This window comes from Hemiscyllium ocellatum, chromosome 18, assembly GCF_020745735.1.
Source record: "Hemiscyllium ocellatum isolate sHemOce1 chromosome 18, sHemOce1.pat.X.cur, whole genome shotgun sequence".
Taxonomy (NCBI): Eukaryota; Metazoa; Chordata; class Chondrichthyes; order Orectolobiformes; family Hemiscylliidae; genus Hemiscyllium; species Hemiscyllium ocellatum.
The window spans coordinates 14993441-15009670 of NC_083418.1; the positions used below are offsets into that span (position 1 = coordinate 14993441).

A 16230-nucleotide genomic window follows, 5' to 3' on the forward strand; every position below is an offset into this window, starting at 1 on the left:
ACCTTATACTCCAAAGGTGCCCTGATTATCCACTTGCAGTTGGTAAAACTAGGATACATGTTTGGGTAGTTTGGAGACGTGAAAATGCCATCACTTTTAGTGAGTAGGTTTCCACATACCTCTATGAAAGATCAAGCCAGAACACACAAAATAAAACCACGAAATGATGATAATATTTCTTACTGTTAAATTCACATTCCTCAGATATCAGTATGTCAAGTCAGCAGAGCAACATGTTCAGCTATCAGTATATTCATGTCATCATCCACTGTGTATGAAAAACAATGAGCCAATAAAAATATTTATTTGATAAAATAATGAAAAAAGCAAGAAAATTCGAAAAATCTACTTGTAAACTATTTTCAGGAGGAAGTTGCATTAGTACACAGGAGAACTTATGTTTTGTGATATTCAGAACTCTTGGAAATCCGAGAGTTAATGGACAAAGGCTCACACAACTAAGCTATCAACTAACAGGTACAGTAAATTAAGGAGAATCAAAATAGTCATGGATGTAAAACAAAGACAAAAATTGATGGAGAAGTTCAGCAGGTTGGTCAGCATTTGTGGGAAGAAAACAAAGTGAATGTTTTGGCTCGTCATCAGAACTGTTAAGAACTGGAAAAGAAGTGGTATTTATGCTGAAGCTGAAACTGGGGGAGGAGAGAGTACATAGGTGGAGGTGGAGCCCAAAGAGAGACACGAAAGGGGTAGGTAGACAAGGAAATTATGGATAGCCTGCCATGATAGAGGAAAAGCTGGGTAAGTGATAATAAGTGTTAAGAGTATGAGAAAATGAGTAAGCTGTACGGAAAGTAACCCATATACTGTGACAATGGGCCTAAGAATATTGAGAATGGGTGACTGTGCTAAAAGTAACGCATGACGTAACAGGACCAAGTATGCGGTTGCAATCAAGACTCTAGAATGTGTGTTGCCTCCAGTGTGCCAGGGTCAAGTAGGTTTCTGAGCATTTGGATGGAATTCTTAAGGGACAGTGAGCAGTCAGAGGTTGTTCCACATATTGGTACTGACATCGTAGGTAGGAAAAAGAATGAGGTACAGAGAGAGATTATAGGGAATTTGGCAAAAGGTTAAAATGTAGGCCTCAAGGATATTAATTTGTGGACTATTTCTGGTGCCACTTATTATGGAGAGTAGGAATAGGAGGATGTGGCAGATGAATGCATGGCTTGAGAGCTGGTGCAGGGATTCAGATTCTTGGACCATTGGAATTTCTTGTGGGGCAGAGGTGACTTGGCAGGAGGGACAGATGGCACCTGAATTGGAGGGGGACAAATATCCTGGTGGGGAGATTAGTTGGTGGACAGCAGAGAAGTTAACAAGAGCAAGTTAAATAGTAAAGGTGGTGTCGATAATCCGACTACGAGACAACAACATTGCAGGAAGCAAGAGAAATCTGGGTTAAATTGCATTTATTTCAAAGCAAGAGAGCTGAGAGTTATGGCAAATGAACCTGGGGCATGGATAGGTACATGGAAATGGGATATTATATCTATTACAGAAATATTGCTGAGGGACGGACAGGACTGGCAGCTCAATGTTCCGGGGTAAAGATTCTATAGAAAGCACAGAAGGGGAGGAGAGAGGAGGAGAGAGGAGGGGTCTTGTGTTTTTGATTACAGAAAACATTACAGTACTGAGAGAGGACATTCTTGAGGGCTCATCCACTGAGTTTATATGGGTAGAACTGAGAAACAAAAAGGGGTAGATCACTTTGGTAGCATTGCACAAAAGGCAATCAGTGGGATATTGAGGAGCAAATATGAAGGAGATAGCAGATAGCTGCAAGAATAATAGGATTGTAGTAGTAACTTTTAACTTCCTAACACTATGGCAGTTTCAGTTGATATCTCGGCCTTTTGGCTCGGAATATGTGCAGTTCCTCAGGACCGGAGGAAGAGATTCTGCTCGAGTGCTGCAGGTTCGATGCAGCGGACGTGCGCTGGCAGGGGAGATACCACAGGGGTCGTGTTGCGAGTTATCGGAGCTGCTGGAGACCATCGCTGGATCGTGATTGGACGTTGGAGGATCGTTTGGTTGTGCTGACCTGCTCTTGGTGGATCTTTATGCTGGCTTCGGTCTAACACCAATTCAGGTACCGGACAACCTCAAGAGCTATGGCCTCAACAGCTGCCTGCAGCCCTGGACGGGGGGGTTCAAAACACAGTCAGGGTGACTGTGAAGAAGGTAGAGGGTCGGACACCGGTCGATCGCATCCTGTTTATTAAGAAAGTGCTGTTGGGATGCTGTGGGTTCACTGCAGCGGATGTGTGGCTTGGCTGGTGGTGAGAAGGGCTCTACCTGTGAGATCATTTATGCTCGCCCGGACTCTCAGCCGCACCGCATGCTGCCCTCGAAGCGGCTGCGGGGGGGAAGAGACTGTCACACACCTCCTTCTGGAATGTGCCTATGCAGAGGAAGTCTGGAGAGGAATGCAGTGGTATTTGTCGAGGTTCATCCCGAGCAGCGCCGTGACACGGGACTCCGTGCTCTACGGCCTGTTCCCCGGGACGCACACCGAGACGAACATCAACTGCGCCTGGAGGATCATCAACTCGGTGAAGGACGCTCTCTGGGTGGTGCGAAACCTGTTGATCTTCCAGGTGAAGGAGTTGACCCCAACTGAGTGTTGCAGACTGGCACATTCCAAGGTCCAGGACTACGTGTTGAGGGACGCGCTGAAGCTTGGGGCAGCTGCCGCCAAGGCGCAGTGGGGAAAGACCACTGTTTAAAATCTGCCTGTCTAAAGAAGATCAGGGGGCCCTGCAGTCATTTGGGCTCTGCTGACGCCTCAGCTCAATATGTGAGTGAGAAATGCACAGATCTGTACGTAATAATGAAAATTCTGAGCTGTGTATGTAAATGTTGACATATGTATGGCATTACCTAATGTACAGTGTATCAAATATTTTATGAATATTTTATGAATAAAGTATATTTTTGAAATATCAAAAAATTTGTACTGCCTGCAGGATTTCCCTGGGGCAGGCTACTTTGATGTGACCTTCAGAAGTGTGAAGCAGTGCGAACAGCTCCTGAAGGTCTTCAAGGAGAAGGAAGGGGAGCCGCTATTGTCCATCATGTCGGCAATCCCATTGTGTGTGTTTCCTGCACAGAGGAGTCAGGTTGTTACAATCCATTTGTACAACCCCTATGTTCCAGCGGCTAATGTCCTGACCTTCCTGGGAAGGTATGTCCAAGTTGAGGGAGAAGCCACCGATGTGATCGACCCCTTTGGGATCTGGACAAGTAAGCGGCAGGTCAGGGTAACTCTGAGGGCCGATGATAATGAGATCATTCTCCACCCACCTTCGAGCTTCGCAATTGGAGGGAACAGAGGCTACCTGACATATGCAGGGCAGCCGAAAGTGTGCCGAACCTGCGGGAAGGCGGGACATGTGATGGTGGATTGCAAGGTGACCATCTGCAGGAATTGCAAACAGGAGGGTCACCTGACTAAGGACTGTCAGGAAGCAAAGAGCTGCAACCTGTGCGGAGAGGCGGGCCACATGTACAAGACCTGCCCAAGATGGGGGGGGGGTGCACCCAGAAAGAAGAACAGGCTGGAGTGGAGGAGGCAGCAGCCAGTGTAGAGACATAGCAGCTGATCCTAGCTCTAGCTGGGCAGAAGGAAGCAATGGAGGAGGAGGTAATCGAGAAGCAGAGGAGTGGATACCGGTTAAAAACAGGAAGAGAAAATCCTGCCAGGCCCCCAAAGCCTCCCTGCAAAGGGGGAAAAGACAACTGCACGAGGGAGAGAAGGCCAGCTCTTCAGATGGGGAAGACAGGCGCAAAGAAGGTCATCACCACCAGAAGAAGAGACAAAGCGCTGTAGATAAAGAGGAGGGCATTTCCTCCCAACCAGGAAACAACGGACACCCCCGAAGTCCACCCTCCACCCAGTGAGAACCAGAAGGTACCCACTGCCCCACAACGACAGGTAACTGAAAGCTGTGATCCTCTGACAGTCCCATTGTCAGACACAGAACTGGACGGTGCGGACCCTTGCCTTGGCTCAATGACACCAGAGCGGGTAAATGACCCCAGTGAGGAGCTGGATAGCTACCTCAGCCCAGCAAAGGTACAGCAGTTCGTGCTCACCATGGGGATGCAGACAGCTACCCCAGAGACAGGACAGTCAAATGGACAATGGTAACCCCATAAACTGGGAGTTAAAGAAGGTTCCTTTACTATCGTATAACAGGGCACCCACTCAGTAGGTGGGTTCTGCTGAAGCCACAGCTAAATAATAAGAGAGTGGATGGTTAATAAAGGGAATTGTAAATAGGATAACTATAAATTCAATTAATTCAATCTGTTCTTTGTAATGTTAAGACATGCAATGTATATATCTATGAACGACATGACAAATTGTACAGGTACCAAAGATTTATTTCTATGAATAAAGTATATTTTGAAATAAAAAAAACACGAGCTGTGGAGGATCTGCAATTGGATTAGACTGCTCTAAACCAACATTGTCAGTGCAGTCTCAATCAATGGGTGGGAATCAGATAGCTTCCCAGTCAGATCTGGAGTCAGGCAGGGCTGCCCTCTCTCTCCTGCCTTGTTTGTGTGCTGCATAGAGCCATTTGCCGAGTCCATCAGGAAAGATGCGAGCCTGAGAAGGGTGACTATTCCTGGCAGCGGGGGCCTGCAGGTTAAGGCCTCCCTGTACATGGATGACGTCGCCGTTTTCTGCTCGGATCCGCTGTGCGTGCGCAGATTCATGTGCATATGTGACCAGTTTGAACGGACCTCGGGGGCCAAGGTAAACCGAGGCAAGAGCGAGGCCATGCTCTTCGGGAACTTGGCCGACCAATCCTCGATCCCCTTTACCGTGCTGGGTATTTGGTTTGGGGAGGCTGGGGTGTGCACCAAGTCTTGGGAGGAGAGTATCAGCAAAGTGAGGCAGAAACTGGGCAGATAGAAGCTACGTTCGCTCTCCATCGCAGGAAAAAACCTGGTCATCAGGTGTGAGGCACTTTCATTGGTATTATACGTGGCACAGGTCTGGCCTATTCCCAGAACCTGTGCCGCTGCAGTCACCCGGGCCATCTTCCAGTTTATATGGAGTTCAAAGATGGACCGGGTCCGAAGGGACTCGCTGTACAAAGATCTGGGCAACGGGGGAAAAAATACACCCAATGCCACCCTCATCCTGATGGCCACCTTTGTGTGTGGCTGCATCAAGCTGTGCATGGATCCCCGGTACGCAAACACCAAGTGTCACTACGCACTGAGGTTCTACCTGTCCCGGGTGTTGCGAAGGATGGGCCAGGCCTCGCTGCCGCGGAACGCTCCGAGTAGTTGGACAGTTCCGTATCACCTGTCCTTCGTGGAGAAGTTTATGGAGAAAAACACCTTTGACCAGAAGTCCATCAGGAAGTGGTCAGCATGTAGTGTCCTCGAGACCCTTCGGGAAAAGGAGAGGGCAGATCCTATCAAGCGGTTCCCTGAGCAGACTGTCAAAGCTATTTGGCAGAATGCCTCATCGCCAGAACTTTCCAACAAGCACCAAGACATGGCTTGGCTGGTGGTGAGAAGGGCTCTGCCTGTGAGATCCTTTATGCACGCCCGGACTCTCAGCCGCACCGCATGCTGCCCTCGAAGCTGCTGCGGGAGGGAAGAGACTGTCACACACCTCCTTCTGGAATGTGCCTATGCAGAGGAAGTCTGGAGAAGAATGCAGTGGTGTTTGTCGAGGTTCGTCCCGAGCAGCGCCGTGACACAGGACTCCATGCTCCACGGCCTGTTCCCCAGGACGCACACTGAAACGAACATCAACTTTGTCTGGAGGATCATCAACTCGGTGAAGGACGCTCTCTGGGTGGTCTGAGACCTGTTGACCTTCCAGCTGGAGTTGACCCCGACTGAGTATTGCAGACTGGCACATTCCAAGGTCCAGGACTACGTGTTGAGGGGCGCGTTGAAGCTTGGGGCAACTGCCGCCAAGGCGCGGTGGGGAAAGACTACCATGTAACATCCGCCTGCCTAACGAAGAACGGGGGCCCATGCAGTCATTTGGGCTCTGCTGACGCCTCAGCTAATTATATGGACAAATGATTGAAAAATGTACAGACCTGTATAAAAATGATAAAATCTGATCTGTATATGTAAATGTTTACATATGTATGGCATGACCAACTGTACAGACCATCAATTATTTTATGAATAAAGTATACTTTTGAAATAAAAAAAAACACAAGCCGTGGAGGAGAGTATCAGCAAAGTGAGGCAGAAACTGGGCAGATAGAAGCTATGGTCGCTCTCCATGACAGGAAAAAACCTGGTCATCAGGTGTGAGGCACTGTCATTGGTATTATACGTGGCACAGGTCTGGCCTATTGCCAGAACCTGTGCCGCTGCAGTCACCCGGGCCACCTTCCAGTTTATATGGAGATCAAAGATGGACCGGGTCCGAAGGGACTCACTGTACAAAGATCTGGGCAACGGAGGAAAAATACACCCAATGCCACCCTCACCCTGATGGCTACCTTTGTGTGTGGCTGCATCAAGCTGTGCGTGGATCCCCGGTACGCAAACACCAAGTGTCACTACGTACTGAGGTTCTACCTGTCCCCGGTGTTGCGAAGGATGGGCCTGGCCTCGCTGCCGCGGAACGCTCCGAGTAGTTGGACCGTTCCGTATCACCTGTCCTTCGTGGAGAAGTTTATGAAGGAAAACACCTTTGACCACAAGTCCATCAGGAAGTGGTCAGCACGTAGTGTCCTTGAGACCCTTCAGGAAAAGGAGAGGGCGGATCCTATCGAGCGGTTCCCTGGGCAGACTGTCAAAGCTATTTGGCAGAATTCCTCACCGCCAGAACTTTCCAACAAGCACCAACACATGGCTTGGTTGGTGGTGAGAAGGGCTCTGCCTGTAAGATGCTTTATGCACGCCCGGACTCTCAGCCGCACCGCACGCTGCCCTCGAAGCTGCTGCGGGTGGGACGAGACTGTCACACACCTCCTTCTGGAATGTGCCTACGCAGAAGAAGTCTGGAGAGGAATGCAGTGGTATTTGTCGAGGTTCATCCCAAGCAGCGCCGTGACGCGGGACTCCGTGCTCTACGATCTGTTCCCCGGGACGCACACCGAAACGAACATCAACTGTGCATGGAGGAACATCAACTCGGTGAAGGACACTCTCTGGGTGGTCCGAAACCTGTTGATCTTCCAGCTGAAGGAGTTGACCCCGACTGAGTGTTGCAGACTGGCACATTCCAAGGTCCAGGACTGTGTGTTGAGGGACGCGTTGAAGTGTAACATTTGCCTACCTAAGAAGAACAGGAGGCCATGCAGTCATTTGGGCTCTGCTGACGCTTCAGCTAAATACATGGACATATGATTGATAAACATACAGACCTGTATATAAAAATGATAAATTCTGATCTCTGTATGTAAATGCTTACGTATGTATGGCATGACCAACTGTACAGACCATCAAATTATTTTATGAATAAAGTATATTTTTGAAATAAAAAAAAAGTTTCAGTTGATATCAAGGGCTTGAATGATGAGAAACTTGTTAAGTGTGTTCAGGAAGAATTTCTCAAACAATATGTAGATGGTCCTACTACAGAAGGGTGAAAGTCAGTAGTGCAGATGCTGGAGATTAGAGCCAAGAGTGTTGTCCTGGAAAAGCACAGCAGCTCATGCAGCATCTGAGGAGTAGAAAAATCAATGTTTCAGGCAAAAGCCCTTCATCAGGAATCTACTACAGAAGGAGCCAGAAGTTTCCTCCTCTTGGGAAATAAGGCTGAGCAAATGACAGTAGGGTTAAGAGGGAGCAGTTTGGGACCAGTGACCATAATTCCATTAATTGCAGTGTGGTGTAACTGAAATTATACATTGAAAAATTGATTGTCTGTTAAGCATTTCATCTGTTAGAATACAGTAATCATTTCACTTCTTTCATATGTAAATCACAAAACCTTTCTTTTTAAAGTTGCATTCTCGGGTTAGCTGTTAACAATGGTGATAGCTAGACAATATGTTGAAGGTGTTAGCCCCCTGTGTTCTCTGTCTATGACCTGATGTTTAGATTGATTCTAATCTAAAAAGTGAGATAACAGAATTTTACATAAATTCATGCAGTTTTTGAGCTCAGAGTTCTGTAGAACTTCATCAGAAACTGATGAAGGGCTTTTGCCCGAAACGTCGATTTCGCTGCTCCTTGGATGCTGCCTGAACTGCTGTGCTCTTCCAGCACCACTGATCCAGAATCTGGTTTCCAGCATCTGCGGTCATTGTTTTTACTTCCAATCTAAACATCAGGTCATAGACAGAGAACACAGGGGCTAACACCTTCAACATATTGTCTAGCTATCACCATTATTAACATCTAACCCGAGAATGCAACTTTTAAAAAAAGGTTTTGTGATTTATACATGAAAGAAGTGAAACTATCACTGTATTCTAACAGATGAAAGGCTGAACAATCAATTTTTCAATGTATAATTTCAGTTACATCACACTGTAAATTTTTGCTATAAATTCTGTGTTACGATCGAGCCCTCCACTATCGCCTGATGAAGGAGCGTTGCTCCGAAAGCTAGTGTGCTTCCAATTAAACCTGTTGGACTATAACCTGGTGTTGTGTGATTTTTAACGTAATTCTAAGAGATAGACATTGGGTTGATAGTGTGTGATAAATGTTTGTTCGTTTTGTTGCAGGCAGCACAGTAAATTGATACTGCTCGTTATTTCAAATGATCAATGCAGCCAAGTATATCTCTGCAATACCTATTGATAGTACATTTTGGCATAGTATCTGAAATTGCCAGAATAACTTGTGCTCAAAGACTATTTGCATCTGGTGAAGGGGATTCATATGTGACTGCAAAGTGTTTTGAGAAAATAAGCTATTGGGGGAACAATAATCCAAGAGTTAGATATTCCTACATTAACGAATGGAATGACTGCTCTGTAAGCCTTTGGAATTTTAAAATCATAAAATGCAGAAGCAGGCCATTTTGCTTATCAAGCTTGCTCTGTCATTCCATGAAGTCATGGTGGATCTGATAATTCCAACTCCATGCTCCTGCTTTCTCCCCGTATCGCTTGAATCCTTTACTGATTAAAAATCTGTCTATGTCAGATTTGAATATATGTCACGATCTTGCCTCCATAGCCCTCCCTGGTAATAATGTTGGGGACCTCAGGATGAGGCAAAATGGACCATTCTTTTGGCACTTCTAGTGGAACATGGATGTACCAAGAAGTCACTGAGAGCACTGGGTACTGTAAAAACTATGGATGCCCACAACATACAGCAATAGTACTGAAGACATGAATTCCAGAATTAGCAGGTCCCCTAAACAAGCTGTTCCAGCACAAACACAACATTGCCATCTATTCAATGTGAAAAATTATCCAGGTATACCCAGTTGCCAGGTATATTCTATCCCCAAAAAGCAGCAGGATAAATCCTACACAGCCAATTATTGTCCCATCCGTCTCCCCTCAAACTTCATTAAGCGATGGAAGGGGTTGTCAACAGTGCTATCAACAAGCCCTTTGCTAAGGAATAACCTGCTCACTGAAGCTGAGTTTGAGTTTAGCCAGGGATATCCAGTTCCTGCCATCATTACAGCATTGGTTCAACATGGCCACAGCAGCTGAATTCCTGAGGTGAAGTGAGAGTGAATGCCCTTGACAGCAAGGCAGCCATTCAACAAGTATGGAACATGTCTGGAGTGAATAGGAATCCAGCAGAAATCCCTACACTGTTTGACATTGTACATGAAAGATGTTTGTGGTTGTTGGAGGTCAATCTTAGTGCAAGGACATTACTTCATTTCTGTGTTACTGTCAATCATCCTGTGTGGACAGGATATAACTGGGCAATTTTCCATATTGTCAGGCACATAACAGTGTTGTAGCTATACTGGAGCAGTTTGGCTAAGGGCACAGCTAGTCGTGGAGCACAAGTCTTCAAGAGAATACCGGAACATTTTCAGATCCCACAGTCTTTGTAGTAATCCATTCAGCCATGTCTTGATACTGTGTGGAGAGAATCAAATCAATTGAAGTTATAGAATCATACAGTACGGAAACAGACCATTTGGTGCAACCAGTCCATGCCGAATATAATTCCAAACTAAACCAATCCCACATGTCTGCTCCTGGTCCATATTCCTCCAAACCTTTCTTGTCAGGGACCTCAAAAAAAGGCTGAAATAGATTAGCTACCCATTACTTCTGGCTGAAATTGGATATTTTAGCCTTATCCTTTTGCACTGATGTGCTGGACTCTCCAATTGAGGATGGGGATATTTGTGAAGCCTTCATTTCCAGTTAGTTAAGATTGTCCATCACCATTCAAAATTAAATGTGGCAGGGCTGCAGAGCTTAAATCTGATCCTTTGATTGTGGAATCACGTAACCCTGTCCATTGCATGCTCCTTCCACTTTCTGGCATGCAAGCAGTCATGTGTTTGAGATTCACCAAATTCATACATCATTTTTCGATATGCATGGTGCTGCCCTTGGCATACCCTTCAGCATTCTTCATTTGAACCAACATTGTTAATGTTGATCTACCAGCATTATGGTAATGGTAGAGTTGAGGGAATGCTGGGCCACTAGTTTGCAGATTGTGCTGCTGACAATTAACCATAACACCTTACAGATGGCCAGTCTTGAGGTGCTAGATCTGCTCAAAGTCTGTCCCATTTTGCATGACCAACAATATGATGCAAGATATCGACAATGCGAAAATGGGACATCATCTTCATAAGTACTGTCTGACAGTCACTCCGACTGATAGTGTGACAGACGGACACATCTGCAACAGATTCTTTGGTGAGGACAACACTAAGTAGATTTTTTTCTTTCTTGCTGGTCTCCTTACCACTTGCTGAAGACTCAATCTGGCAGCAATGTCCTTTTGGACTTAGCAGGCTCAGTCAGTAGTAATGCTACCAAGATTTTCTTGGTGATAGATATGGAAGTTGCCGTAGGAACAATCCCTAGGATAAGACTGCAGCACTGAATAGAACTTGATACAATCGTTAAGAAAAGATCCCATCTCAGAACATAGATCTCAATAATTACACCATCCCCCCCAAACATCACTCCTTCAACAGACTACGTCCTCCCTCTAACTACAGACTTATATTAATACAGTGCACACTACTCCAACTATCACAGGCACAGACCACACTTCAGATATATTTCACAGTCTCCTATGATAACAGGTATCAACATGTAGACAAATATACATGCCAATGCACTCATTCATAATTGTCACCATTTCTCTTTCAGGACAAAGCAGTCTCAGAAGAAGATACAATGCATCCAGCTTCTTCACATATCACAACTATTCTCCTTTTGCTAATCTCTCAAAAATACCCTCACTTTCAAACTCTATATGGTCCCACCACACACATGTGTCAACAGAAAATTTAAACTTAGATGTTGAGACTATATTTACTATAGCCAAATTTGCAGATGCACAGGTTGATGGGAAAGCAAACAATGAAGAGTTTGCAAATTGATCCAGACAGTCAATGAGTGGGCAAAAAAATTGGCAGATAGATATAATGTGCAAAGATGTGAGATTATCGATTTTGGCATTGAAGAACAGAAAAGCAAAATAAGATAGCCGTATGGAGTAACAAAAAAAATCTGTAAAAACATATAGATAGGTCAGAACAGGATGAAAATAAGGACCAACACATAATGAATCTTATGGACTGTAAGAGAAGGGCAGCACCTCTCAAACGGCTGCTGGGTGTTTTGTAATAGCTCATCCTGTAAAGAGGGATACACATACATTGGAACCAGTTCAGAAAAGGCTCCCTAGTCGATCACTGGGATGACGAGGTTGTCGTATGAGGAAACTTTCAGCAGACTTGGCCTATATTGAGCAAAATTTAGAAGAATAAAATGCAATCTTATGAAGCATAAAAGGATTTTGAAAGTTGTGGGGGTTAACAGAATAAGTGCTCAGATGCTGTCTCCCTTCATAGAGAAATCTAAGATTACAAATCTAGGAGGCATTTTCAGAGAAAAGGGTTGCCCAATTGTCACAGAAGTAAGAAGGAATTTCTTCTTGCAGAAGGTTGCAAAATCTTTGGAATTCTCAATAGGCTAATTCTCAATAGGCTTAACCTAATAGGCTAAGGCAGATATGTCAATGAATATATCGAAGGCTGAAATTTACATTTTAAACAATAAGGAATTCAAGGGACAGGTAGGCAAGTTGAGTTAAGGTAAAATCAGGTCAGCCATGATCGTATTGAATGGAGAAGCAGACTGGAGATGTCTTATATCTTATATTCTCACATATGCTAAAATAAATCTCTAAGTTTATCATTGCAGGCTCAACAACCCAGTACACTCCTCTCTTCTCATGCCCAAACCCATTCCACTTCGTCCTCTGCACTCTGGAAAACAAGTAGAAAAAAAATGCAACTACTTTCTGTCCTGGAGGAAGAGGACAAAATTAAGATATAAGACAGAATGAAGGACAGTTTGTCAATCACAATACTGTCATAGGCATCAGATCAGACATAGACATCCAGTGTAAGGGCAGGAGCAGGGTCAGAGTAGTCTTCCACTGCCAACTGACTGAGACTTACAGAATTCTGCCCTAGAAAGTACTCTCTGTATCTCTGTTGCTCACTGGCATTATGACATTTCCAATTAACATTACTTATTTCTTACTCTCTTGTAACTCCAGAATTTTTAAAAAAATTAATTCCTAGAAGTGAGCATCCCTAACATTTACTGTCTATTCTTAAGGTCCTTCAAGGAGATGGTGAGCAGCCTTCTTGAACTGCTGAAGTCCATGTGGTATGGGTACACTTACAATGGTGTTAAGGAGTGTGTTCTAAGATTTTGACTCAGCGATAGATAAGGAACAATGATTTAAGACCTAAATAGGATGCTGTCAGATTTGGAGAGGACCTTTCAGGTTCCTATGCATCTTCCGATTTGCTCTTCTAGGTGGTAAAGGTCACGTATTTGGAAGGTGCTGTCATGACTTCTTTATATCCAGGAAATATCTTTTAACAATCCTGATTCAGCTACGGTTACAGTTCAGTTGCTGTATAATACCAAGATTTTTCTAATTAATTAATGGCTTTAAGTCAATAATTCTATATTTTATGCACATGTATGATATAAATGGTTTGGATTCTGTTTGTTTCAAAATGTTTCCTTTCCTTGGTTCTATTAATTTATTTTTTCTTTTATTCTATCTTGTCCTGTTTAAACTTTCCCACCATTTATTATCTCACATCACACTTGATGGTTCCTAGGAAAATAAACAAAGTCTCTGAACCACAATACCTTCTCTCAATAGCTGCCTGAAATTGGGACTTTCCTGCATAGATTACTGTGCCGAGTAAATTTTTGTTTAATCTTCTGGCTCAAAATCATGTTGCAACAACGATAATTTTTGTCGCTTTTAGTTTATGACACAAGATTACAGTTACCATAGATGTACAACAATATATTTTGGAAAAATACATTTGTATTTAAACTTACGGCATTGATACAGCTTGTTTATCTTTAAAACATCTAATTCAGAGAAACTCATATATTGTCCAATCTCCACATTTGGATCTGGTTTTGGCACAATGGTGGGTAAATCTAGACTTTTGGAAAAAACATACCTAAATCAAGAAATATAAATGTTAGTAGCTTTGTTTGATTGGAACGTTAAGTGTTTTCTATAGAAAAAAAATGCTAACAACTTACACTTAATAATGCAACTAACACAGTATGTAGCAGGATGGAAGCTCTCTGTGCATACTGCATGCCAACAGTACTACAGCCGCTCACTATAATGCATGGTCAGCTCATTTGTGTAGTTTTGCAGTGCATTGCACTGTAATGTACTAAGCATTCATTTTCTAAAAATTCATAAAAGTCTGCTTGCTGTACTTAAAACTATTTTGCTACTAAAAGGCAAAAATCAATGTCCTATGGGTTACTGCTGGCCAAAAACTGAACTGGACCAGTCACATAAAGGTTTATAAAATCATGAGGGGCATGGACAGGATAAATAGGCAAGGTCATTTCCCTGGGCTGGGGGAATCCAGAACTAGAGGGCATAGGTTTAGGGTGAGAGGGGAAGATATAAAAGGTACCTAAGGGGCAACTTTTTCACATAGAGGGTGGTACGAGTATGGAATGAGCTGCCAGAGGAAGTGGTGGAGGCTGGTACAATGACAGCATTTAAAAAGCACCTGGATGGGTATATGATTAGGAAGGGTTTAGAGGGATATGGACAAAATGATCTGTTTCCGTGTTGTTCATCTCTATGACTCTATGAGTCTATGTACAGTAAAATTACAATAAGTCAAATTGCAGGCAGACCACCCTTGAACTCTTGTTAAGTGGAGCCTCAAACAGGCCAAGGAGACATGTCTATTAACATCAGCAGGTCTGACAGCATCTGTGAGGAGAAATCAGAGTTAATGTTTCTGGTCCGGTGACCCTTACTTCGAACTGATGGTAGTTAGGAAAATGTTGGTTTATATGCAGAAGCTAGGGTGAGGCGAGAGGATAAGGAGTAAACAATAGGTGGGGTAGAGCTCAAAGAGAGAGAAGGACAGTTGGAGAGACAAAGGAGTTGATAAAGATCTAGCTAGGAGGGTGAATGGCTGTTAATAGAAACAGTGATTGAGTGAATCGAGCCAAATGAAGAATGGGAATCTGTGATACTGGGGACTTCAAAAAAATCATCCTTTCTCACCAACAATGTATTTTCATTCACATGTTAGTTGAATATCCTTTTCAAGCATTACCAAAGTTACACAACATTACCACAGTGCTAATGAATAGCTGAGGTGCATTTTAATGAATTCCTTTAAGGTCACTTCCTTTATTTTCTTAATGAAATATAAAAAAATCAGTACTTACCTTCCATAATGCATAACTGAAACATAATCATAAGCTGTAACCAAGTTATTGGATTTCTGTTTTTTAAAGTTATTCTCTGCTTCTGTAAAAACATCAAATAAAACCAACATTCTAATTTGCACTGGCTTGTTACATAATGTTAGATATCACCACATAACGTCATTTTATACAAAATAAAATATTTTGTAGACATTTCACTGTAAGTTACAATTTAAAATGAAATATATATATACATATGGATATCTTGTTTGATTTATAACATAACATAAACCGACCCAGCTAACAGACAGCGCAGGGATAATGGTATTCACTTTCATTGGAAAGAAATTACTTTCCCTGTCTCACCAGTTTATGTGTTAACTCTCAATTAAACACTACTACTATTGTAAATAAATTAGAGTTTTTTTGGGGTGGGGGAAGATGTCAGCTAGTCCAGTTAGCTAGATAACTACAGCAATACAAAGCCAAAGGCATGGTTCAATTCTGTGGCTGTGGTCATTCATGGAGAACTTTTTCCACATTTGAGGAGTGGTTACTCTCATGCTATGTGTAATCAATTATTTCTCCTTAACGGAGAGTGATGCCTACTGTCCTCTGTAGGATATGACTCCATACTATCATAAATATAGTATGCAATGATATCCATTAATGTTACTACTGGACAAGTCAAAGCCCAGAATTGAGAACCAAACCAAAAACAGAAGTTACTGGAAAAACTCAGCAGTTCTGGCAGCATCTGTGGAGAGTTACTGTTCCAGTTACCCTTCTTCAGAACTGATGGCAGCTAGGAAAAGATTAATATTTATATTGAAGATGGAGTGGGGAAGAGAGGTGTTAGGTGGAGATAGAGCCAACACAGAGGGTGAAACAGTTTGACAGACAAAAAAGAATTTAAAAGGTCAGCCTGGGAATGAATACCTGCAAATCGGGACACTTAGTAGCTGATAATGGGTTGTGTATGATAGCAGCCGATGTTATGACAAAGGCCTGGTGTGTAGGGGTTGGGGTAAGGACATGGCCTCAAGCCCTAAAATTGCTGAACTTGATATTAAGTCCAACAGGGTTCCCAAGCAGAAAATGAGGTGCTGTTTTTCCAGCTTGCACTGAGCTCCATTGGAGCATTGCAGCAAACCTGAGACAGAGATGTTGGCCACGGGACATTGAAGTGACAGGCAACTGGAAGCTCAGGGCCTTTTCTTTTGCAGACAGAATAGAGGTGCTCTGTCTGCTCATTTCTCCAATAGAGAAAAATGTAAACTTGGAAGATGTGTTTGGGACCTTGGATGGTGAGGAGGGAGGAAGTAAATGGGCAGGTATTATTCCTTCT

At 43.6% G+C, this 16230-nt stretch overlaps 1 protein-coding gene across 2 annotated transcripts in view; it reads right to left on the reverse strand.

The window, feature by feature from the left end:
* Nucleotides 1–16230, reverse strand: part of LOC132824139 (astacin-like metalloendopeptidase) — a 216405-nt gene that overhangs the window by 47350 nt on the left and 152825 nt on the right. For both annotated transcript variants that reach the window (XM_060838392.1, XM_060838391.1), the window contains 3 exons: nucleotides 14904–14985; nucleotides 13524–13651; nucleotides 3–121 (listed from right to left, as the gene is read on the reverse strand). In XM_060838392.1, coding sequence (XP_060694375.1) covers nucleotides 3–121; nucleotides 13524–13651; nucleotides 14904–14985 — 329 coding nt within the window. The remainder of the gene's footprint in view (nucleotides 1–2; nucleotides 122–13523; nucleotides 13652–14903; nucleotides 14986–16230) is intronic.